Consider the following 24841-nt stretch of genomic DNA (forward strand, 5'->3'; position numbering starts at 1 on the left):
CTGCTGACCCATCCCCTTCCACACATGTGAGACCTACCATGAGAGGGGGAAATCGCAGATAGTGGTGAAAACTAACAGTTCCGCCGCCATCTGCACTTGAAATATGCCTAATTTAGGTGTATTTCAGATTAGTAAATAACCCCCATAGTCTTGCCAGTTTCTGGGCTTCTGTAAACAAGACAGACATAGCAGAGCTGGAGAGGGTCCAGAGGTGGGCAACTAAAGTAATAACTGGAATGGCTGGACTACAGTACCCTGAAAGATTATCAAAACCTTTCCAGCTTTATTCTTAATCGTAGGTCTTCTGTGTGAGGCATCATTCACATCAGGCAATGCTTCTTGTGAAAAGCAAACCCACAACTGGTGTGTGGTTTTTTTATAGGGCAGGGGAGCTGTAACCAACACCACCAATCTCATCTCATTGAATGGACTCCAGTTAGCTGACACCTCACTCCAATTAGCTCTTGGAGATGTCATTAGTCTAGGGGTTCACATACTTTTTCCACCTTCACTGTGAATGCTTACATGGTGTGTTCAATAAAAACATGGTAACATTTAATTATTTGTATGTTATTAGTTTAAGCAGACTGTGATTGTCTATTGTTGTGACTTAGATGAAGATCAGATCACATTTTATGACAAATTTGTGCAGAAATCCATATCATTCCAAAGGGTTCACATACTTTTTCTTCTGTAGGGAAAATAATTTTTTCCCCAGTAATACATTTCCCACATTCTGAACTTAAAACACCTTCTCCCCACATTCTGAGCATGAATATGGCTCCCCTGTGTGATTTTTTTTGATGGTCACTATGAACAGGAAAATGGTTTCTCTCTTGTGTGAATTTTCTGATGTCTAACAAGAGCTGATCTATAGTTAAAACTTTTCCTACATACTGAACATGAAAACGACTTCTCTCCTGTGTGAGTTCTCTGATGTCTAACAAGAGCTGATTTATGGTTAAAACATCTTCCACACTCTGAACAGGAAAATGGCTTCTCCACTGTGTGAATTCTCTGATGTACAACAAGATCTGATTTATGGTTAAAACCTTTCCCACATTCTGAACATAAAAGCGGCTTCGCTCCTGTGTGATTTCGTTGATGTACAAGAAGATTGCCTTTGAGGGCAAAGCATTTCCCACATTCTGAACATGAATATGGCTTCTCCCCTGTGTGAACTCTCTGATGCCCAACAAGATCGTTTTTAACAGAAAAACGTTTCCAACATTCAGAACATGAATATGGCTTTTCTCCTGTGTGAATTCTCTGATGCTTAACAAGTTCTTTTCTAGCCGCAAAACATTTCCCACATTCTGAACATAAATATGGCTTGTTTCCAGTATGAATTGTCTGATGCCCAACGAGATTTTCTTTTACAGCAAAACATTTCCCACATTCAGAGCATGAATATGGCTTTTCTCCTGTGTGAATTTTCCGATGCCTAAAAAGATATCTTTTTAAAGCAAAACATTTCCCACATTCTGAACACAAAAATGGCTTTTGCCCTGTGTGAATTTTCTGATGTGTAACAAGATGGGATTTCCGTTGAAAACATTTTCCACATTCTAAACACGAATATGACTTCTCCCCTGTGTGGTTTTTCTGATGCATAATAAGAGATGACTTCTGGGTAAACAATTTTCCGCATTCTGAACATGAAAATGGCTTTTCCCCTGTGTGAATTCTCAGATGTGCAACAAGATATGATTTCCGATGAAAACATTTTCCACATTCTGAACATGAAAATGGCTTCTCCCCTGTGTGAATTCTCTGATGTCTACCAAGATCTGATTTCTGGTTAAAACATCTCCCACATTCTGAACAAGAAAATTGTTTCTCTCTTATATGAGCTGTTTGATGTTCATCTCTTCTGTTCATTTTTGTTACAGTCTGTGATGAATCAGAAAATCTAGCATGTTTAAAGGGATTAGATGCTAAATATTTGCTTTGAATGGATGAGGGTATATCTTGAATATTGATATGTTCTTCATATGTATCTCTTGTGACACCACAATCATCTACTTTAAAATCAGAAGATATCAGATGTTCCTCTGAGTTCCTTGTACTGTCATCTGCCAAGAATACAAGACATTTTATTACTAATGAATAATATACCATAAAATTCTATTGATATTTTATAACATTTTGATATAAATCAAACTCCATACAAATTACAAGTGATGAAGCAAAATTGTAGTATAAACTGACTAAAACAGTGGTGGCAAAACAGATCACAGTAGACTACTAGTAGACTCAGGTGTAACTAGAAAAGGCTAGGCCCCACAGCAATTTTTTTTAACACTCCCCCCTCCCCCCCTATGGCTCTACACTTGCTGTACAACCCCCCACCGACTCAGTGATGTAAAAAATATGAAAATAAAATACTAGGGATGGACAAGAGGAGTAGTCAAGAGTTTATAAAATGCCACCTGGGCACTGTTTGCCCCACACAGTAGTTTTTTCTCCTTGGTGCCCAAACACAGTGGTTACGCTCTCTTAGTGCCCCACACATTAGTTGTGCCCACTTACAGTACTGCTGCCCCCACGCGGTACTTATTCCTCCTTTGTGCCCCCACACATGTTATGCCCCCTTAGTGCCCATACATTGTAATTATGATCCCTTATATTAGTGTAGCCCCTGTAATGTAAATAAAAAATGTTTAAAAAGTAATACCTAGCCTCATTCCCCAAATGAACAGGGCACTCCCCAGCACCAGGTGGTGATGTCATCTTGCCTGCTAAGCCGGGAAGAGCGCATAGGCTGGGGTATGATCCCCATGTGCTCTCTTACTCATCGCAGCAGGTTCAATAAAAACAATATACTGGGCCTGCTGCTGGGGACAGCACAGGCCGGAGAAAAAAGACTGATTCAGCTCAAAAAATTTTAAGCTCGTTTAAATTGTTGATTAGGTTTCCCTTTAATATTTGATTTTGTCTGCGCATGTACCCTTTAAATTCCTTCCTTCCTAATCCACTCCTGGCTTTGGCTAAACATCTGCTAATGTGACCGATGCAGGAGAGGGGGGAATCTCAGCAGTGAAGAGCAGAACTAGTGGAAAAGAAGCTGTGGTGAGGTCTCTGACAAGAGGAGAGGTAAGTGAAGGGATAGATTTAGTGTGAGAGCCAGAGGAATTCTGGGAGTTGTAGTTCTCCTCTCTTACACCACCTTCTTATGTTAGGGTTGAAGGGAGGGGTGTTATTTGCATGTGGAGGGAAGTTACATGGGACTATATGATGGAGGGGCTGATGGGAGGAGAGTGATGTTATTTACATAGGACTGTATATTGAAGGGGCTGAATGGAGGGGAGTGATGCTATTTACATGGGACTGTATGTTGGAGGGACTGAAGGGAGGGGAGTGATGCTATTTACATGGGACTGTATATTGGATGGGACTGTATGTATCGGTGCTCCCATTCACTTCAATGAAAGCTTAGCAGCAATTACAAGACACATCCTCTACGCAATGAACAGAACTGTGTGGTTTCACTACCGGAGATAACTGGCTAGTCGGCAGGAGGTGTAGGGTATCAGACCTCACAGATGTGATATTAATGGCCTATCCTGATTTTATAGGGCTGTGACATCACAGGGGATGCCTACCTGCAGATTGGCTGTCTGCAGTGGCGTAGCGTGGGGGAGGGGGGCGTTGCCCTGGGCCCAGAACTGTATGGGGCGCCAGCAGGGCCGCACCGCTAATTAGGCATGTGAGGGAATTGCCTCAGGCGGCGCGGCCCTGGTGACAAGTGGAGGGAAGCAGCAGGGCACAGGGAGATGACCGCTTCCAATGTGGAAGCGCTCATCTCCATATTCATCTGTATCGCCATCCTCAGGCCTGTACTGCAGCGGGGCAGGGGAGGGAGAGGAGTCTCCCTTCCCTGTTCCTCTGATAGGCTGCAGGCCTAGTGCATCACACTGCCTGAGCCGTACAGCACAGGACACAGGCTGGGAGAGGCCTGCAACGCATCGCTGATAGCCTGATGGAGGTAAGTATATAAGTGTTTATTTTTTTTTATATGGTACAGTACGGAGAGGAGCGCTATGGGGGCACTTCTTACTGGCACATGATTGGTGGGGCACTTCTTACTGGCACATGATTGGGGAGCATCTATGAGTGGGCACTTGTTATTGGCACGTGGATGGGGGCACTTGTTACTGGCACATTATTGGGGGGGCACTTCTTACTGGCACATTATTGGGGGGCACCTATGGGAGCAATTCGTATTGACACATTATTGGGGGGGCACTTTTTACTGGCTCATTATTGGGTGGCACTATGGGGGCACTTCTTACTAGCACATTATTGGGTGGCACTATGGGGGCATCTACTGAGGCCACAAAGAAGGGGTATTTTATATGGAGGGCTCTGTATAGGGGAATTTTATACTGGGACACATTATGGTGGGTAATATGGGGAAGCGGGAGATGGGGTCATCTATGGGGGCACTAAGAAGGGGTATTTTATACTTGAAAATTATGGGGGACACTGAGGGCATCTACTGGGGCACTATATATGGGGCATTTTATACTGGTACATTATGGGGGGGCAATAGGAGGAAGAGGGAGAAAAGCACTATGGGGGCATTTACTGGGGGCACTATATAGGGGTATTTTATACTGGCATACATTATGGGGGGACTATAGGGACATTAGCTCAACTGGGGGCATGAAAAGGGGTATTTTTTTCACTAGCACACATAAGGAGGCAATTTTTGTACTGTCACATTATAAGGAGAATTATTACTACTGGGGATCTATGGGGAACATGATTACTAGTATGGGCTTTATGGGAGCATTATTACTTCTGGGGCACAGTGGGGACAAGTTGGGGGGCACTATTACTACCATGTGTGCTCTAGCAGAGAAGGTTATGTTTGGCTGAAAAATGATGGTCTGAAGAGAAATGGCTGAAAAATTATGGTCTGGTCTGAAAGGAGAAGATGAGGAAAGAGAACATCTACATCAAAGGAGACATCACTGGATGTAAGAGGCGCAGTATTACCCTGTATGTTCTGCAGTGATGGGAGGGTGGATATAGAATTTGGGCCACACTGTAGCAGACCGGCCCCAGACTTCAGGTCACGCTGTCCGTGTTCTGAATTCTTGGGGCTCACACCCATCTACTACATTATCTGTACTCAGAGAGTTATCACTGTGTTATCTGTGGTGTACGTATAACTGCAAGTGATATCTACTACATTATCTGTAAAAAGGGGCGTGGCCACAGGTTAGGGGGAAGGGCACACTACTTTGCTTGCCCCAGGTGCGGGCAACCCACTGGCTGTCTGCACCGCATTATGGATTCCCGGGCTTCTTACTTTCCGTTTATATCACATGCAGCCGCCAGTTTAGGAAAAACGGATTCATTACCACGAAGTGTGAGGAAATTTGGCTTCATTGTGAATCAAAGTTTTCCTAAACTGCGGAATGAATTCTGCTTCGAATGCTTCAGTTTGCTCAACACTAATTAAAAGTTTAAATCACCCATCTTTCCCAATTTTACATATAATTATATATTCAATATATCAAGTGTCGCCAAGTCTGAAAATGTCTGAGTTATTAAAATATATATTTTTGTTTAATTCCTGTGCGGTGAATACCATAACAGAAAAAAAAAAAATACACAATTTGCCCTTTTTTTGTCACCTTTTCCAACCGAAAAAAATTCAGAGATCAAAAACAGAGATCAATAAGTCATACATACTACAAAAAAATGGTACCAATGAAAAATACAATTTGTTCCGCAAAAATAAGCCTTCATACAGTTCTCTAGACCGAAATATAAAAAAGTTATGGCTGTCAGAAAATTTGTATTAAAACTATCCAAGTTTGGTATTGCCACATTTGTATTGAGACGCAGAATAATGACGTCATGTCATTTTTCGCACACCATGAACGCCATGATGTAAAAACCCCAAAAACCTTGGAGGAAATTTTTTTTTTTTTTTATTTAACCCCAGAGAGATTTTTTTTTCCCATTTTCCCGTAACAGACATGGTAAATTAAATAATTGTACTCTTAAAAAATAAAATTTATCCCACCAAAAATAAGCCCTTATATGGCTATATGAATGGAAAATTAAAAAAGTTATGGCTTTTGGAACGTGGGGAGGAAAAAACTAAAATGTAAAACCAAAAATGGGCCTGGTACTTATGGGGTTAATGACCTATCCTGTTAAATAATATCAGCAAACAGTGACTGAATAAAAAAATTATAATAATACATAAATACCGAAATTACCCCCACACTGTGAGCGATTACAATGGTCACATAACAAACAGGCAGTCTGCAGAATATCATCTAACTGCTGAATGCACAGAGTCACAAAATAGTGGGCAGTTCTATCCGGCTAATTCTATCCAGTGACTCACAGGTCATGCCTTCTCGGACTGAGGTTGTTTGCTTTCCCCATCTTCTCATTTGGCCCAGGCCATCATGACTACTTCTTCCAGCTTCCATTCTCATGTCTGTACAGTTTGTTTCACAGACATCTTTAGCTCCAGGCTTTCCCGTCACTTCCATACTCTTTTCATCCCACTTGTGCTGCCTTCTTTAAAAGGGTTAATCTTACTGTTACCCCTAATAATATGTCTGCTCCTCAGTGCCCCCATATACTGTACTGCACTAAAGGACAGTTCCTTACAGGAAATAGGTCCACACACAGTTTTTCTTGTACCAGAAGAGAAGCAGAATACTGGGAGACACATTAGCTTTTCTTATTTTCTAAGTTCATATCTGGCACATCCACCTGTTGAGCTGCCTTTAGAAGAACTAACCTCATGGACAAACCTCCTTACCAATTTGAGAATTAAATTGCTGGGACCCTGACATCCAACATAATCTGGGAGGTGATGTTTGTCTTTCTCACTTGACATAAGGTTTGTTACCTTTTAATTATGATCTACTATTTAGATGAAGGAGTAGAATCTATGAGTCTTCTCTGCTTTACTTAGTGGTCACTACTCACCTGGGCGGTTATCTGTAGGAATGTCCTCTATATTCTGCTCATCGCCCCTCACATAAGTCTCTGTAGGATTAATATTGTTCAGATCTTCACCCGGACTCACAAGCTGTGAAAGAAACATTGTAGAAGTCATCAGACGGTTGAAGTCGTGTGGAAGGCTTTATATGACCAGAGAAGATCAGTAATTAGATGATCAAAAAATGACCAAACAGCAGGAGTTATCTAACCCAAATATCTGCAGGTCTCCTGTATAAATCCAATCTGATTGCTTTATTATTCTAACTAGAAGTTTGCAAAGCAGAGGGGGGAGTAGTCCTTACATTCCATTTGTAATGTTAAATTGTGTGTGTATATAATGGTACATTGTTTGTGCATCTGTTAGCCCTTGGTGGCCAATCTATATCCACGGTGGGGTTGCCACGGTACGTTATGAAAGGAGGAGATGCCAGAGGACAGCTGAGACCGATGATGATTTGGCCAATGGTGATATGGTAATAAGCCCTGTGGCACTGGGGGTAATGCCAGAAGACTGTTTAGGAAAGGTCAGGTCAAGTGATAAAAAGGTAGAGTTTGGTGCCGGTGGTAGTGTGTGATCAGAACATGTGAGGTGTCTGAGGAGCTATATGTATAGAGTATAGAAGCCAATATGCATGCCTTGTACATATTTGCTTTAGATTAAGTATAACTTATGGCATGATTCTGATACGTTTCTCCTAATGCAGCCTAAATTTTCCATCCGGCCTCTCCAAAGACAAAGCGATTGGAATGACCTCTTACTTCACTTCCTCTGTTCTGAGTCTTTCCTAACAGCATCAAGTGATAGAACTGATGTTTCTTAACGGAAACTGCAGAGTCTTAGTATATTCCTATGTAATGCAGCTTCGGCCTGTCTTCCCTGTCTCCTGCTTGTGATGGGTTTCTCCTTTATAGCTTTTTTAATCAGGTTCGAGAAGAGAGCAGTGTGAAGCTGTATCCCATAGAAATTCACTTAAGAATCAGCACCCGTAGATAGTATAGACAGTTGGTGTGAATTAGGAGACTCAAAAGATAATTATTTCCTGGACTCATCGTGTAAACCTTTGCTTTCCCAGTTTATTGGATAATGTAGAGATGATATCTTCAGCAGCATATTATGTTTAGGGACATATAGAAGACAAGGAGGAGTAGTTGGTGGGGAGGGAACTCTCAAGAGACATCTGATAAATGATGCTGTAATCTTGTCATTCACAGGAAGTCAGCCACAAAGGACAGACTGATTTCGGATCGGCAGGGGTCTGAATCCTGGCACCCCCGCCGATCAGCTGTTTGAAGAGGAGGCCATCTTAAAGGTGACATCTGGGAATACATTTTTCTCTTCCCCTGTCAGGCCCTGCAACATACTAATGTGCTTGCGCTATTTTTCTTTCTCTCTCTCTCCAAAAATCGTAAGAGTGGTAACGTGACTGCGGCCTCTGTGGACACCGTATTTCCACTGACATTATGACAAGGCCTTGCATGATGCCCTCTATCAGTAACCTCAACCAAATGGTCGTGAAGTCATCCCAGGACAGGGTGCAGTAAGCATTTCCATTTCTGGCTGTTCTTACAGTACACAGCAGTATGGGAAGTGTTGTGGCTGCAGCTCATCTACGCCTGCAACCCAGAAGTTTGGGTTGTAAACAATGGAGCACAGTCGGAGCATGGAGACTGAAGTGAAGAAAAATTGACAGGTACACTATTATTCTGTGAAGGAGAACATTTACAAAGTTAAATGACGGTTACAATCTCTTTTGGCAGAAAATTGTGAGAAGAACCAGAGAGCATGTAATACCTATGGTCAGCTGTGATCCTGCCATCTCATTATACAAGGATAAAACATACTGGTGGCTAAAACAAGACTGAACACAAGATCTTCACAACCTTCTACAGATCATAGGGAACATTTCATGAGAGCTTATCTCCATCTACCTGATCATCCTGTGGGACATTGTGATGTTCTTCTGAACCATATTGTGGAAGTAGAGGACTGGGACACCTGTCCTGTGTTCTTCTCTCTTCCTTACCTGTAGGAAACACATCCAGTGACTGAATTCATTCCTTACATACAGATAATGTGGATTTAGTCATGACTATTACCTGGTGATGTGAGAGGCCGGTGATCCTCCATCATAATGTCCTTGTACAGATCTTTGTGTCCTTCTAAATACTCCCACTCCTCCATGGAGAAATAGACAGTGACATCCTGACACCTTATAGGAACCTGACAACACAATGATATGGTTGTCACTCAGATCCCTTCATACTGTTCCTGTATAATGTCCCAGCATTCCCACCACTGACCTCTCCAGTCAGCAGCTCAATTATCTTGTTGGTGAGTTCTAGGATCTTCTCTCTATTAAGTTCCTCATGTATCAGGGGGTGAAGTGGAGGCCCTGTGATTGGGCTAAGGGTTCTTACCCAGCCTTTAGACACAGGGTCCTGACAGCACTCACTAGAGGTCTTCTTCACTACTGTATAGTCCTGGTTATGGAGAGACACAGTAATAAATATCAATCCATACATTTAGTCATGTCCATCTGTTAGTAAAATAGATAAGATGATGAAATGTGACATCATCAGAATCTCTCACCTCTCCAGTAAGCCGTAAGAGGATCTCTAGGGTGAGATTTATTATACTCTCTGCCATCTTGTCCCTGTCCCTATCCATCCTTGATGGGTCAATCATGAGAAGGATCTTATATAGAAGATATCCACTGAGCGGATCCTATATTGTAGGAACCTGAATGGAGAGAAGATGAGACAATGTAAAATGATAGAAAATCCCATGTAAAATACAATAAGTGGGGATAATAAGAGGAGACATTGGAGAGGGTAATAAAGTGTAGATGTTGTGTTCTCTCCGTTTATATCTGGGGACCAGCACTATGATGGTGGAGGAGGCAGGACACAGGAGGCCGGGGACAAGCACTATGATGGTGGAGGAGACAGGACACAGGAGGTCAGGGACTAGCACTATGATGGTGGAGGAGACAGGACACAGGAGGCCGGGGACAAGCACTATGATGGTGGAGGAGACAGGACACAGGAGGCCGGGGACTAGCACTATGATGGTGGAGGAGACAGGACACTGGAGGCCAGGGACTAGCACTATGATGGTGGACGATGCAGGACCCAGGAGGCCGGGGACCGCACTATAATGGTGGATGAGTCAGGCCACAGGAGGCCGGGGACCAGCACTATGATGGTGGAGGAAGCACGACACAGGAGGCTGAAGACCAGAACTATGATGGTGGAGGAGACAGGACACAGGAGGCCGGGGACCAGCACTATAATGGTGGAGGAGTCAGGACACAGGTGGCCGGGGACCAGCACTATGATGGTGGAGGAGACAGGACACAGGAGGCCAGGGACCAGCACTATGATGGTGGAGGAGACAGGACACAGGAGGTCGGGGACCAGCACTATGATGGAGGAGGAGACAGGACACAGGAGTTCAGGGACCAGCACTATGATGGTGGAGGAGGCAGGACACAGGAGGTCAGGGACCAGCACTATCATGGTGGAGGAGACAGGACACAGGAGGCCGGGGACCAGCACTATGATGGTGGAGGAGGCAGGACACAGGAGGCCGGGGACCAGCACTATGATGGTAGAGGAGACAGAACACAGGAGGTCAGGGACCAGCACTATGATGGTGGAGGAGGCAGGACACAGGAGGTCAGGGACCAGCACTATGATGGTGGAGGAGACAGGACACAGGAGGCCGGGGACCAGCACTATGATGATGGAGGAGACAGGACACAGGAGGTCGGGGATCAGCACTATGATGGTGGAGGAGACAGGACACAGGAGGTCGGGGACCAGCACTATGATGGTGGAGGAGACAGCACACAGGAGGTCAGAGACCAGCACTATGATGGTGGAGGAGACAGGACACAGGAGGTCGGGGACCAGCACTATAATGGAGGAGGAGACAGGACACAGGAGGTCAGGGACCAGCACTATGATGGTGGAGGAGACAGGACACAGGAGGTCGGGGACCAGCACTATGATGGTAGAGGAGACAGGACACAGGAGGTCGGGGATCAGCACTATGATGGTGGAGGAGACAGGACACAGGAGGCCGGGGACCAGCACTACGATGGTAGAGGAGACAGAACACAGGAGGTCAGGGACCAGCACTATGATGGTGGAGGAGACAGGACAGGAGCCTGGGGACTAGCACTATGATGGTGGAGGAGGCAGGAGAGGAGCAGGGGCCCCTTCTATGATTCCATCACACAGGATAGAAGTCCTTCTACTATACAGCAGATAAATAATGGCTGCAGAGCAGGAGAAAAGTCTTTCCAGTACCAGTATCCGGCCGCCGTCCCATCACTTACCACAGGAGCCTCCAGTGTCCTGCTCTGTCCTCTCACTCCGGATCCTGGAGGTCACTTCTGATAGGTATCTAAGAGGGGGCTGAATGGAAATTCTGACACATCACCTGGCCAATGAGTGACGGTGAAATTCCTGACCCAGTAATGGAAGGTTACTGAGCTCACTAGTCAGGAGAAGATGTTGCTGCCTCTTGTACAGATAAGACCAAAGCTCGCAGTGAAAGGGTTAATGACCCCTCTTCCCCAGTAATCCTGACAGAAAATGGCAGTGACTGCACACATACCTCCACCTGCACCGCTGGACACTGCATGTATGGGAGAGGAGAAATGTTAGTGTGCTAAAGGACCTTTCATGATGTCACAGCCATGTGATTGTGTGTGGGAGGAGTCAGGCTCCAGGCTGTGGTTCCTCATTAGCAGGTAATAGAGATGTGTGTGCATTAGGAGCCTGAGACAAACACATCTGTGCTCAGCTCTGCACGTTATACACACACAGCTCTGCACCGTACGTTATACACACACAGCTCTGCACCGTACGTTATACACACACAGCTCTGCACCGTACATTATACACACACAGCTCTGCACCGTACGTTATACACACACAGCTCTGCACTGCATTTTAGGAGAAATAAAAAACCCTAAACAGATGGAGAACAGTAGCTGGTCTGCCAAATAAATCAAGAATGCTAGTAAAATACTATAGCCTGGATATGTAGGCCAGACTAACTAAAACAAACAGGGCCATCGACTCCCTTTCAGAGTCAGGAACCAGTACAACACCTAAATACCAAAAGAGTTCAGTGATAGGGAGCGACACCAGGAGGAAAGAAAAAAAAATCCAATAAGTTGCCATGGTCCAATAGTTTCAATCACTCTCCAGCCAAATGATACCATTAGGCTGGGTTCACACCTGAGCGTTTTACAGCGCGTTCCTACGCGCTGTAAAATGCTCAACAAGGAGAAACCAATGATTCCCTATGGGAATGGTTCTCACCTGGGCGTTTTACAGCGCGTACGATCCCGCTGTAAAACGCCCAACGCCCCAAGAAGTACATGAGCTTCTTTGGGGCGTCTTGTCACGCGTTCCCGTACATAGACTTTCGGGAACGCGCGACAATGGGCGTTCGCTTGTCTCTGTATGTGCGATTGTAAACGCCGGTACAATCGCGCATACAGAGCGCTCCTTTCAGAACGCTCAGGTCTGAACCCAGCGTTAGAGATGAGCAAACTTTTGAAAAATTTGATTTGGCAGCTTTGCTCAAGTTCATAAAGAAATTTGATTTCTGCCACCGCTCTGTTGCCATCTCTGCCAGTGCTACCACTGCAAAGAGTAGCAGAACCTGCATCAGCAGGAGCTAATAGTTTGCTGAAAGTGATGGAACACATTTTTTAAGTGCTGCACCAACCTGATGTCGGGATTCGAACCCGTGACCAGCCACATCCCAGGCAGTAGCCCTGCTTACTAGGCTACCATCCTCTCTGGACATTCCTCCCTGAAACCTATTATGTAACCTCAGTCTTGCCAAGCCTTGCTCATCACCCTTGATTCCCCACACCTGGTACTTCCCTATATAAGTCCAGCCCCTTGCACTCTAGCTTGCTGATTATTGAGCTCCTGAGCCTTGATCAAGCTTCTCCTCATCTGCTGCTCTTGCTACTACTGGAAGTCCACTGCTGACCAGGAATTGCCTACCGACTACTCTTCTGCTTTGTCCCTACCTACTGAACTGCTACCACCGTTGCCATCCGGATTGTCTGACCACGCTTACTGTCGCCTGCCCTGACCCACCGCCTGCCTACCGACTACGCCTCTGCCAAACTTCCTGCACCTACTACCTGCCTGCGGTCCTTGCCACTGGGCTCCACTCCTACCTCCAAACAGCTGTCCTCTGACTCAGGTGAGCCTGTAGGACTGTTACACCTGATGCACATCAGCAAACAGATACCAACTGCCTGAACAACGCGGTTCACTCATACCTGGATTGTTCCCTGTCTCTGACAACTACCCTGTCCTATGGACATCTGAGTCAGAAGATCGTAACAATGGTCAGATTGGGGTTCACTAGAGAACATCCGAATTGGTAGGGGATGCTCGGGTGCTCCACCGATCACCAGAGCACAATGGAAGTCAATGGAAGAACCCGAGCATTAAACCAGGCACCCCTGCTCTGAAGAGGGGAGGGTGTCTGGTTCATAGGAAAAGGTCAGAAATTGATGGAAACACCACCGAAATGGTTCGGGAACAGCACGAGGAGGATGTCTGGACGCATCTTGGACTTCCAGGTCACTGCTGGGAACGATGTTGTCCGAGTAGTGCGCCGCTTACATTTACAGACTGACAATAATACGCACAAAACCGAAGATAAAATCGATTTAGAGGAAAAACTGTTAGGAAACATTCTTTCCTGTATATTTACTTGTATATAAAGTGCAAGTGCTGCCAAAAATTACAAGGAAGAGGTTTTGTGTAGGAGCAAATAAAGTACACAGAATGTCACAGATATTTTTAGGATGCTCACACATTAAACAGGAGGTATAGCGCGAGTAATGTCGCTGTCACTGTTCTGACTATTTATCAGACATACACTTTTCTGCAGAATGGTTACAAAGACTTGGCTGGCTATAAGGAGTTGGTGTAGAGTTAAGGCATCACTCATTTGCACCCCATTGTGGCATAACTCAAAGCTTTTGAATTTAGATGATTTGAGTTGCTGCCAGTATTGGAGGACTAAAAATGTACAGTACCTACATCAAGTGGTCAGCGGCGGACAAATTCTGTCCCTTATGGAGCTAAGGCAAAGGGCAAATCTAGGTGAGGTGGCTTAGTATGCATACTTTCAATTGAGGTCAGCACTTTCTAGCACTTCTAACAGCTACTTGTTGACTATAGATTCTCCTGAATTTTTACATGATTTAATTTGTAGGAAAGTTGTCACAAGGGTTAAAGTATCACATTGTTATAGACACTTAATTAATTTTTTTTTTTCGGATGTTCTTTCTCTAAGGTCTTCCTTACTTTCAGAGGTGGGCCCCCCAGATTGGGAGAATATAGGGGAAAGTTTAAAGTTTGTTTCACACAATTTTAACCACACTGTTGTACAATTTAATATTTTGCACAAAATATATGTGACACCTATATGGCTATATAGTAGAGGAATTAGAGCCTCCTCTGATTGCCCACGCTGTGGTGCTCCCGAGGCAGATCATTTACATCTGTTCTGGGACTGCCCAATGGTGAGCAGGTACTGGAGACTGGTTCAGACTAACCTGGCTCGTAAACTTAACATGGACGTTCCTTTGTCCCCCAGGATATGGATCCTGGGAGACCTATCAGAGGTTAATTACCAGCCCATAAAACGCCGACTGCTGACTAAGGTGATGTTTCTAGCTAGGCTTCTCATCTCTAGACTGTGGTTCTCCTCCTCCGCTCCAGATTGTAGTAACTGGTTGAGAAAGTGAAAAGCTACGAGAGGATTCTGTACAAACAGAGAGGATCCTACTTGAAGTGGGCTAAATTGTGGAAGGACTGGGACACGGCTAACTAGTTTGGATTTTTCTTTTTCCTTTTCTGTGTTTTTTTTTTTTCCTGCAAGGTGGGAAAGATCTTATTAGTCTGTTCTTTTCTATATGAATTGTAACTCTGAAATATGTGAAGCTACATTTGAGCATTGGAGTATCTCTAGGAATGCTGGAGGATGGCAGGACCCACCGGCACTAAATAATGGTTAATTTTTTGATCTTTCCATAATATCGTGCGGTTTATAAGCGGGGGTCAGGTGTGATATCTAACAGGTTCTTCCTGTTAGATATGAGGTTGTACTGCGAGCAGTGATATGACACATGGGTGGTATGGGTGTTATTACGTGTCCTCTTAATGGGACGGAGTCAGTTTTGGCTATATGTGAGGCACGGCTATGCAGGGCATCAATATTTAACTTTTAACTACATGGGGATGAGGCAGTAAAACATGCGAATGGTGTTTCTACCATGGTGATAGAAGACTGCTGGACCCCCTCTTTCGTTCTATGAAAGGTTTGTGATCAAAGATTGCTGTAAGCCCGGTACGCATGGTCTATGTGTGTATCAGACGATTGGACACATGATTGTTAATCCTGCCGATTGTGCTCACCCATGCTCGGAAGTGAGTGCGCGTGGTGCGCGCTTGTTGCCTGGCGGCCGTCTGGGTTGCGGGCCTCTGACCCCTGCCTCTTATAGATAATATTACGTCAAAGGGGAGGTTTCGTGTATCCGCTCGATTAAGCTCCGGACGCCGGGTGGATCCTGCCTTTCCCCCAGTACGTGACATCCCCACTTGATTTTTTATGTTTTCATAACTATGGACGCCTGTATGAAATTATTGTTAATCGAGTCTACAAATCAGATTGACGGACTTATGGATTTTATAATGCCACAAATGTAACATTAACATGAATTTTTGTACTTCAACGAATAAAATACATTTAAAAGGAAAAAAAAAAAATGTTGCTGTCACCACCGCCTAATAAAAAATTCCACTGAATTAATGTCACTGATATTTAGGATGCGCACACGTTAAACAGGAGGTATAGAGCAAGTAATGTCACTGTCACCAACGCCTAATAAAAAATGACACTGAATGAATGCCATTGATATTTGGGATGTACAAACGTTATACAGGAGGTATAGAGCAAGTAATGTCACTGTCACCAACGCCTAATAAAAAATGACACTGAATGAATGCCATTGATATTTGGGATGTACAAACGTTATACAGGAGGTATAATGTCACTGATTAAGGATGGGCAAACGTTATACAGGGGAAGTAGCGCAGGTAATGCAAAAAAAATTGACTGAATGTCACTGATATTTCGGATACGCAAAAGTTTTATAGGAGATGTAGCGCAGGTAATGTAACTGTCCGCAGCGGACACCGTCTACAGAAAAAGTACACTGGATGTCACAGATATTTTTAGACTGCGCACACGTTATACTGGAGATGTAGCGCAGGTAATGTCGCTGTCTGCAGCGGCCAAACAACTGCAAGCTATTTAGCGCAGGTTGCGCTAAAACTATATATTGCTGCCAGATACAACTATAGTCCTTAAAATGACTTTTGGGTCTCTAACAAGTTTTAGCAATTTAGCGCAGGTTGCGCTAAAAATATATATTGCTGCCACACACAATAGTCCTTAAAAGCACTTTTGGGTCTATAACAAGTATAAAACTAAAATATTGCTATTTCAATCCCTACACTATCTCTCCCTTCTGCTCTCCAGCTCTCCCTGTCTAATACTAAGCTGAACACGTGTCATCGGGTGCTATATAGCACCCGATGACGGGTTTCGTCCAGCCAATCACTGTAATGCCAACATGGCTACGGCATTACAGTGAATGGCAGTACTTACCTGCACGTTTATTGGCTGCATAGCACTACACTACACAACACTACTTAGGAACAGCTCAGCCCCATTGAATGGGGATGAGCTGTGATAGCAAGCACAGGCGCTATACAATGTAGAGCACTGTGCTTAATAGGCAAAGAGAGGGCTTCGGCGCTACTTCGAGCTACATTGCCTTCTTAAACAACTGATCGGCAGGGGTCCTGGGTGTCGGTGTGGACGAAATCAACCCCTTCTATCTAACCCCGGTTCTGAATAAAGCAAAAATGTGCATACAAGCAGCTCGGATATGTGTGCATAACATTAATCTGTTGGGGACACAGAGTGTACAGGTACGCCCTGATGTCCTAGGACTTAAGGACACAGGTCGAACCTGTACGCCCTGTGTATTTCCGATCGCCGCCGCGCGGCAGGCGGTGATCGGAACTGGGTGCCTGCTGAAATCAATGGCATTCCCAAAATGATTCAAACATGAAGTAGACATATGGGGAATGTAAATGAATAACTATTTTTTGGAGGTAATACTATGTATTATAGAAGTAGAGAAATTGAAACTTGGAAATTTGCTAATTTTTCAAAAATTTTGGTAAATTTGTTATTTTTTTTAAAATAAAAATGAATTTTTTAGACTCCATTTTACCGGTGTCAAGAAGTACAACATGTGACGAAAAAACTACCTCAGAATGGCCTGGATAAGAAAAAGCGTTTTATAGTTATTCACACATAAAGTGACACTGGTCAGATTTGCAACAAATGGCCTGGTCCTTAAGGTGAAAATGAGCCCAGTCCATAAGGGGTTAAGGCCTGTGCGTAAGTTTTAGGGGAGTTGTGTGGACAGAAAGGCTGCTGTCTGTACAAACTCAGAGAAAAACATCTTTAAACGGGTTGCCGATTACATTAATACCAGTTGGCATCAAGCCTAGGGCCTTGGTATAAGACTTTGGTATAAGACCTTGGTACTGCAGCGTTACACTTATGTGTGTATAAGTGGTCCCCTTAAATTTCTGCATATGTATTTAATGTATTGTATTTCTTAAGTTCAGGCTTGCATTGTCATTACATCTATTCGCATCCTACATAAAATAATGTAGCAGAGAGTTGCCTGCCACAAGGGAGAACACCCTTATTGGATTGCTCAATATAAAAGTAAGGAAACCATTATATTTGTGCTAGAGACTAGACTTAAAGTAGAACTATCTAAGAGAACTTTTTTCTTGCCTATAAAGTAACAGCATTAGGAAAACTCCTCAACTGACGATTGCCAGACCTGTTGTAAGGATTACAGATAAACTAATTTTTGAATCATCCTTTATGCTATATAAGTGCACTGTATTGATGAACTGTAAATGTCTTGAGACATTTGATTTAAGTAAAAGTTCAACAGTTTCTACTACAACTGACTCCTCATCCTTTCTACTGCCCTCAACATTTGCACCTTATGGTGCTGGCATCACGAACACAGGGGCCCAGCCACCAAAGCACCCCAAGCATAACCACTACCATCAAGGGCACCTCAACTTCCATCTAGCTGGTGTTACCTGCAATAGAGAGTGCCCCAGAGGATTTAGTGCTGTCTTCTCCATCACTGCACACCGGCCTAGGGAGGCTCTGCTAACTGAGCAAATAAACTACTACCCCCATCGGCCCACCGTAGCCTCACATGTTGCCCCTGCGGCCCGGTTGCTGCAGTACACCAAGATAACACATTGCAAGGGAAGTACATGCACGGGGTGATCTTTCTACAGTGAGTGTTGCTAAAGACATACAGGGTTATATGTGAAACCGTTAAGTGGAAAGACAAGATGGAGTTCATAATGGCTTATCTCACAAATTCCCTCCTTTTGTGAGTAATGCCAGGCATTGCTCGGGCGGTACATTGACATGTGCTAATCACACATCCAGGACTTATCTAACCACTTCACCTGATTCCCTCCTGAGCATCCTGCAAATTACATCACAGTCACACAATCCTGGATCTTTCCAGCAGCGAATCTTGCTTAAAATAACTTATCGTAAAGGGAAACTGTCATGTTTTTATCAAAAAAATCTATATTAACATGTTACTGCTGCAGAATCATTATGCATAAAGCAATCTTTAGTTTCTTCACATACCACTGTTTACCTTAGTTACGGATGTTTAAACATTTACAATATGAGGACCTTTTCAAGATGGCTCCTCTGCCAGTTCTCTGAGGCCAAAACTGCTTTCCCTCGCTTCCCATACATACTTGCTGTAGCCAGCAGCTTCCTGCCAACCAATCAGATTGGATTACTGAGAGACACGCCTCCTCACTCTGAAGCCTAATGCAGCCATGCACTGTGAAGGACCGCCCCTCTGTCTTCTGTTTATACTAAAAGGAAGACAGACAAGCCCTAGCAACGGCCTTTTAAGGAAGCAGTGGAAAGGGACCGAGGACATTAATGAAAGCTGTTATTATAAGGTAATTACAGATCTTTTGACGATCATTGACAGACTAACTCAAGTATACATGCCTAGCTCTCAAAAACTAGCAAATAATAAAAAAAAAATATGGCAATTACCCTTAAAGCATCTGTCTTTTGCAGAGTTTGGATATTGCCCAAAAGAAAACTTTAGAAGCAATATATACAAGCAGTATTAGGATAGAAAATGTTATCCGTCCTTGTAAGATATCCATTGTCACAGCGTTGTACACTGTGACAGGTGTGGCCCTGCATGCTCTCTCGCGTACTGGCAGCAGGCTGACTCCTGTGTATGCCGGTTGCTTAGGACTGCTGGCTGGCTGCAGTGTTGTGTGTGTGTGTGTCTCCCAATGTCCATATCTCTATGGCTCCCCTCACTGGTGACATGCAGGCTGGCTGCATGCGCTTTGTGTACTGGCAGTGGCGTTCCCATGCATACTGGTTCTGTGATGCATGTTGGCTGTGGCCTTGAGTGTGAACAGGATCTGAGTATGGATGCAGTGTGCGGTTCTGTCACTCCTTGTTGTGTATGCTGGCTGGCTGCCTGTAACCTCGTACTGGGTACAGTTTATCCTGTCTATGCTGGTTGTTGCTTGGGCATGCTGGCTGCAGCATTCTATGACTGTGTGAACTAACACTTGTGATTGTATGTTCTCTGATTCTGGTCACTCCTGGTTCTGGTGGGGTTTCCTGATCTGGGCCTAGGCGTGGCTTAACTGGTGCCCTTGTTATTGTAGCTTTTTTTTTTTTTTATTATTTTTATTATTATTGTATTAAAGAACATAAAAAATACAGGCATATGTCTACAGATCAATAGGTACAGAGGTATTAAGAGAGATCATACAATGCCTTATCGTGAAGTCTTAGAAGTCATCAGATTGTATACTTTGTTGGAACAACTTTGAAATGGCAATATGTCACTCTGCAACAGTTCAGGGAGGAACAGCAGGTACGTCTCATAAAGTAAGACAGTAAATAATTCCTAAAAATAAGTTCTTAATGCAAAAACAAAAGTAATGAGGGGGGTGGGGGGGGGGGAGAACAGGAAAGAGGAAGGGGAGGGGAGGTAAGGAAGAGCCCACTTAGTTATTGTCTTTCCTTTGCAATGATCTATTATTCTATCGCCCCTCTGTGTGATGCAGAGGAGAGATATTGTGAGCTATGTGTTACACGTGTGAAAGGCTAAGAGAGTGTAGAAGAGAAAAGGGAGAGATACATGCAAGCGACAGTCCTGAAAGTCATGGTGTTTGACATAGCCGCCTGTCAGGCGGAGAAGTGCCTTTATTTCTTCCAGGAGGACCTTCCAGCTAGCTAGTTCTTATAGACTGTACAGTGAGTCTACTTTCTCTATCTATTTGCTGAGTGTTGGTGAGAATCCGATTTCCAGTATGTTGGGATCAGTATTCTAGAGGCCGCTAAGAGGTGTCTAGTTAACCTCAGTGAGTGATTTGGAATCTTCTCTGGGAATAGGTGTAGTAAACAGATCTCTGGCGATATGGGGAATTTCAATCCCGTAATCAAATTGATCTTGGATATAACCGACGTCCAATATGGGACGTTAAGTGAGCATGTCCACCATAAGTGGAAATATGTGCCCATCTGTGCTCTACACCTCCAGCAGCAGGGATTATAGCTAGAGTCATATTTGTTTAATAGCGCTGGGGTTAAGTGCCACCTAGTCAGAGTTTTATAACCTCTCTTGCATTCTGATACATTTTAAGGACTGTTTGGGTGCAAGGAAAATCTTAAGTAAATCATCTTCTGAGAATGATTGATTGAAATTATTTTCCTATGCTTTAATGAAAAAATGTGCTACGTTAGCAGGAGTAGAGGATAGCAGTCCACTAAAGGTCGACACGACTTGTTGTGTTCAAAATAATAGCAGTCAGACCTGACCTAACCTGATCAATCACTGTTTTTGGTAGAAATTATATTTCTACATGGCAAATAATTTACTAGCATGTCTAGTAGAGTAATAGAAATCCAACAGACCCAACAGTCATGACATGCATGCTGCTGATTCTGTGTAATTGAATAACTAATTGAAAGGGACATGTTCAAAATAATAGCAGTGTGGAGTTCAATTAGTGAGGACATTCATTCTTTGAAAAACAGGTGGCAATTATTGCCCTTATTTAAAGAACGAAGGCAGCAAATGTTGTACATGCTAGTTACAGTGCATTTCTCTCTAAAATTCTGAGGAAACTAGGTTGCTCCAGACATTGTTCAGAAGAACAGCATACCTTGATTAACTGCCTCACGACCGCGTAACGCAGGGATGATTTCTGGCGGCGGTCGATTTGTTCCTCCTTGACACGTCGGCACGTCATCTTGCGAGATTTCCTGTGAACGAGCGCACACAGGAGTGCGTGTTCACAAGATCGGAAGATAAACGAGCTGATCTACAGCCTGCCAGCGGCGATCATTCGCTGGCAGGCTGCAGATGCGATTTTTTTTACCCCTGGAAGGTATATCAGACGCTGTTTTGTTAACAGCGTCTCATATACCTGCTACCTGGTCCTCTGATGGTCCCTTTTGCTTGGATCGGCCACCAGAGGACACAGGCAGCTTTGTAAGTAGCACCAATCACCACACTACACTACACCCCCCTGTCACTTATCAACCCCTGATCACCCCATATAGACTCCCTGATCACCCCATCCTGTCATTGATCACCCCCCTCTAAGGCTCCATTCAGACGTCCGTATGTGTTTTGCAGATCCGCGGATCCGCAAAACACGGACACCGGCAATGTGCTGTCCGCATTTTGCGGATCCACACATTGCCAGAACTATATAGAAAATGCCTTTTCTTGTCTGCAATTGCGGACAAGAATAGGACATGTTCTATAGACTCTACAAAAAACGCAGTGTTCGCCTGATCAGGCCTGATCTTGTGCGCACACTTGCGTTCAGTCCGCCCCACCGCAGTGACAGAAATTACTTTTTTTCTGATCACTGCAAAAACACCGTAAAATCACTGCGGCACTATAAAAAGATCATTTTTGAGGGGCATGGCGAGTTTATAGATTTATTTTTTTGGCACCAGTTAGTGGAAATTGATTTTTTTTTCTTTGTTTTTTTGTTTTTTCTTCCGGGAGGTGTTGGTAAGGGGGCCCCCCTCGCGTGTCACACCACCCCTGTGACCCAGGGGTGGTGCGCCGGCATGCCCAGGCTCTGGAACTGCTGGTCGGATAAAAAATCCAGATTTGTTCTCATAGCGGTCCTCTTTCTCAAAACTGCACCTCTCGTGGAAGTTCTGCCCGGGGACAAAGTTAGGTAACTCACCATACCCCTCACGGAATCCAAATGCGTAAACATTTTTAGACATTTATATTCCAGACTTCTTCTCACGCTTTAGGGCCCCTAAAATGCCAGGGCAGTCTTTGGAAAGAAGACACCCCAAGGTATTTCATGAGGGGCATAGCAAGTTCATGTAAAAAAAAAAAAATTTGTCACAAGTTAGCGGAAAGGGAGACTTTGTGAGAAAAAAATAAATAATCTATTTCCGCTAACTTGTGCCAAAAAAAAAAAAACTTCTATGAACTCGCCATGCCCCTCACGGAATACCTTGGGGTGTCTTCTTTCCAAAATGGGGTCACATGTGGGGTATTTATACTGCCCTGGCATTTTAGGGGCCCTAAGGTATTCCGTGAGGGGTATGGTGAGTTCATGTAAAATTTTATTTTTTGTCACAAGTTAGTGGAATATGAGACTTTGTAAGAAAAAATAAATAAATAAATCATTTTCCGCTAACTTGTGACAAAAAATAAAAACTTCCATGAACTCACTATGCCCATCAGCGAATAACTTAGGGTGTCTGCTTTCCGAAATGGGGTCATTTGTGGGGTGTTTCTACTGTCTGGGCATTGTAGAACCTCAGGAAAAATTCACATTTTTGCACCATAGTTTGTAAACGTTATAACATTTACCCAAACCAATAAATATACACTTATTGCATTTTTTTTTATCAAAGACATGTAGAACAATAAATTTAGAGAAAAATTTATATAGAAATGTAGTTTTATTTGAAAAATTTTAAAACAAAGTTAAAAATGTCATTTTTTTGCTAAAATTTCGGTCAATTTCGATTAATATCATAAAAATATCAGCAGCAATGAAATACCACCAAATGAAAGGTCTATTAGTGAGAAGAAAAGGAGGTAAAATTAATTTGGGTAGTAAGTTGTATGACTGAGCAATAAACCGTGAAAGTAGTGTAGTGCAGAATTGTAAAAAGTGGTCTGGTCATTAAGGGTGTTTAAGCTAGGGGGGCTGAGGGGGTTAAAAAGTTGATTGGAGAGGGGAAAACATATAAAGAAGTGCAGAAAAGGATAGGCTGCTCAGCTAAAATGATCGCAAATGCTTTAAAATGGCAACCAAAACCTGAAAGACGTGGAGGAAAGTGAAAAACTACCATTCAAATGGACAGAAGAATAGCCAAAATAGCAAGGACTCAGCCAACAATCAGCTCCAGGAAGATCAAAGAAGGTGTAAAGTTCCCTGTGAGTACTGTTACAATTAGAAGACGCCTATGTGAAGCCAAGCTATCTGCAAGAAGCCCCGGCAAAGTCCCACTGGTGAAAAAAAGACATGTGATAAAGAGGTTACAATTTGCGAAAGAGCACATTGACTGGCCTAAAGAGAAATGGCGCTACATTTTGTGGACTGATGAAAGTAAGATTGTTCTTTTTGGGTCTAGTGGCCGGAGACAGTTTGTCAGACGACCCCCAAACACTGAATTTAAGCCACAGTACACTGTGAAGACAGTGAAGCATGGTGGACAAGCATCATGATATGGGGATGTGTCTCATACTACGGTGTTGGGCCTATTTATCGCAGACCAGGGATCATGGATCAGTTTTAAAACATCAGAATACTTAAAGAGGTCATGCTGCCTTATGCCCTCGAAATGGGTGTTCCAACAAGACAACGACCCCAAACACACCAGTAAACGTGCAACATCTTGGTTCCAGACCAACAAGATTGACGTTATGGAGCGGCCAGCCGAATCCCCGGATCTTAATCCAATAGAAAACTTGTGGGGTGACATCAAAAATGCAGTTTCTGAGGCAAAACCAAGAAATAGAGAAGAACTGTGGAATGGGTGCCAGAAGTTGATTGACTCCATGCAACCCAGATATACAGCAGTTCTCAGAAACAGCGGTTATACAACTAAATATTAGTTAAGTGATTCAAAGGAAAGTAAAATCTTCAAACATTTTTCAGTTTAAATAGTGAATGTTTGAGTTTGTAAAGAAGAATACAAACACTGCTATTTTTTTTTTGAACAGTCTAATATTCACTTTTCTTCAATTTTTTTTGAGGAACAACACAAATTATATATATTTTTCTTCATGTTTTGATTTGGAATAGAATGTGCAGTGTTCCCAATGCATTTGTGTGTATGGAAATAAAAGCTATTAGAAGGATTTTGAGCTTTATTAACTTTTTTAAACACACTGCTATTATTTTGAACACAACTGTATGTAGGTTACCTGTTATCAGTTGTTTGAAAGATGAGGTGATTTTATTGTAAAGTAGTGGCGACAAAGATGGGGAGCATAATTGTTCAGAGAATTATGCCAGGGTGGGGATTGTGCCAGCAGTTATTAAATTGTCAATGGTAGAGTGATTTAGTTTGATCTCTTTAGGTATAATGTTGTTGTAATCAGTGTCTGAGCAAAATATTAAA

The 24841-nt window shown here is 43.5% G+C and overlaps 1 protein-coding gene across 1 annotated transcript in view; it reads right to left on the minus strand.

The window, feature by feature from the left end:
• Positions 1-678: 678 nt before the first annotated feature.
• Positions 679-24841, minus strand: part of LOC122931449 (zinc finger protein 420-like) — a 68150-nt gene continuing 43987 nt past the window's right edge. Inside the window, exons 6-9 of the mRNA XM_044285521.1 lie at positions 9082-9136; positions 8914-9008; positions 6970-7072; positions 679-2075 (exon numbers count right to left, since the gene is read on the minus strand). Coding sequence (XP_044141456.1) covers positions 811-2075; positions 6970-7072; positions 8914-9008; positions 9082-9136 — 1518 coding nt within the window. The 3' untranslated portion in view covers positions 679-810. The remainder of the gene's footprint in view (positions 2076-6969; positions 7073-8913; positions 9009-9081; positions 9137-24841) is intronic.

Source organism: Bufo gargarizans, chromosome 3, assembly GCF_014858855.1.
Source record: "Bufo gargarizans isolate SCDJY-AF-19 chromosome 3, ASM1485885v1, whole genome shotgun sequence".
NCBI classification, from domain to species: Eukaryota; Metazoa; Chordata; class Amphibia; order Anura; family Bufonidae; genus Bufo; species Bufo gargarizans.